The following is a 1,663-nucleotide window of genomic DNA, read 5'->3' on the forward strand; positions in this document are numbered from 1 at the left end:
TGGGGCTGGGGAGGGGCAGATACACTCACAGCCCCCACTGCGGTCGCAGGTCATCCCGGAGGGCGACGCCCGGGTCACGCTGACCTACAAGTACATGATCCACGAGGACTCGCTCAATGTTGATGACAACAACGTCCTGGAGGACAGCTCTGTGGGCTACGAGTGGGCCCTGAAGAAGTGGTCTCCTTGCTCCAAGCCCTGTGGCGGAGGTGAGGGCCCTGGCGGGGCGCCAGGAGGATGCAGCAGGGCTGGCCAGGTGTCCTGGAGGAGGCTGGGGCTGAGTGGGAGGGGGCTCCCGGGCCAGGGGCTTCCTGAGCTGACCGTGCCCTGCTGCGTCTGGGCATGTACAGGTGGGAGAAGACGGGCCTGAGGCTCCGTGGAGGCCTGGCAGTGACCTCTGCCCGTGCCGGCCCTGGACACACCACGCCACCCTCAGGGCCTTGGCCGGCTCCCTGCAGTGGGCGGCCTGTCACACTGTCACCGCCAGGCTGGGCCGGCTCTGCCAGGGTTCTGTGTCCCCTCCGGGGTGCTGAGCAACATGCCCCACACCTGCCGAGGCTCTGGTCTGTCGGTTAGTGCTGCTCCCCACCCCAAGCTACGACAAAGCATGGCGGAGCCACGGCCACACTTGGGAGCAGCCCCTAGGGGCCCAGCACGGGAGGCTGTGAAGCAGCCGTGTCGTGGGCCCCCAAGTACCTGCTGGGGCTCGCACCACGCCCCAGGCCTATTTAGCTGGGGTGGAGGGAAGGAGGGAACAACAGGTGGGAAGCAGAGCCTCACTCCACCCAGCCCCGGAGCAGCTGAGAGCAGGGGCGGCCGCTGCTCCTGCCCTCGTGCCCTCCTGGGCTGGAAGTGCCCAGGCTAGTCTCTGAGGCCTCTCCCTGCCCCGCCTGGCACCACACGGATGAGGACAGCTGGCGCACCGATGTGGCTGTGGTGGAGCGCCCGGTGGGCGCCCTCCCCCCAGCCTGGGGCGCCGCCCTGCCGCAGGGCCTCCCTCCAGCTCTCTGCCTTCAGGGTCCCAGTTTACCAAGTATGGCTGTCGCCGGAGGCTGGACCACAAGATGGTGCACCGCGGCTTCTGCAATGCCGTCACGAAGCCCAAAGCCATCCGCCGGGCTTGCAATCCGCAGGAGTGCTCCCAGCCCGTGTGAGTGCCCGCAGCATGGTGTCCCACCAGGGGCTCCCCGGAGGGCGGGGTGGGACCTCGAGCTGGAGTGCCAGGGCCTGGGTGGTGGAGGTGTCTGGCAGGTGCCCACTCGCCGCGTGTCGGGCTTTATGGTTGGAAGGTGCCGCCCAGCTCCAGATCCAGAGCTCTGAAAGCACCAACTTTGTGCCCTTAGACGTAGCACAGCTGCACATGCGCAGGCGGAGAAGCCGGCAGGGGCGGGGCTTGCTCCAGGCCTCTAGAGGTGTTTGCTAAGCAGCGGCCTTGGCCCTCAGACCTGGGGCTCGGTGGGACTGCGTGTCCGGGCTCAGGTTCCCTTTGCAGGGCCCTGAGCAGGGTAGAGGGCTCCTAAACAGGCAGGTGGGGGCTGTGCAGGGACAGGGTGCTGAGGGTCCTCGCTGCTCTCAAGCTCCCCCCAGAGGGGCTTGTGACTCCAGCATAGGGTGAGGCCAGAGGGCCAGGCTGGCACCTGAGCAGGAGTGGAGGCTGGCAGTG

At 67.6% G+C, this 1,663-nt stretch overlaps 1 protein-coding gene across 1 annotated transcript in view; it reads left to right on the plus strand.

Moving 5' to 3' along the window:
• Nucleotides 1-1,663, plus strand: part of ADAMTS2 (ADAM metallopeptidase with thrombospondin type 1 motif 2) — a 207,496-nt gene that overhangs the window by 194,260 nt on the left and 11,573 nt on the right. Inside the window, 1 exon segment of the mRNA XM_027771447.1 lies at nt 1,018-1,150. Within this exon segment, the coding sequence (XP_027627248.1) occupies nt 1,018-1,150 (133 nt within the window).

This window comes from Tupaia chinensis, unplaced genomic scaffold, assembly GCF_000334495.1.
Source record: "Tupaia chinensis unplaced genomic scaffold, TupChi_1.0 Scaffold000214_1, whole genome shotgun sequence".
Lineage (NCBI taxonomy): Eukaryota > Metazoa > Chordata > Mammalia > Scandentia > Tupaiidae > Tupaia > Tupaia belangeri.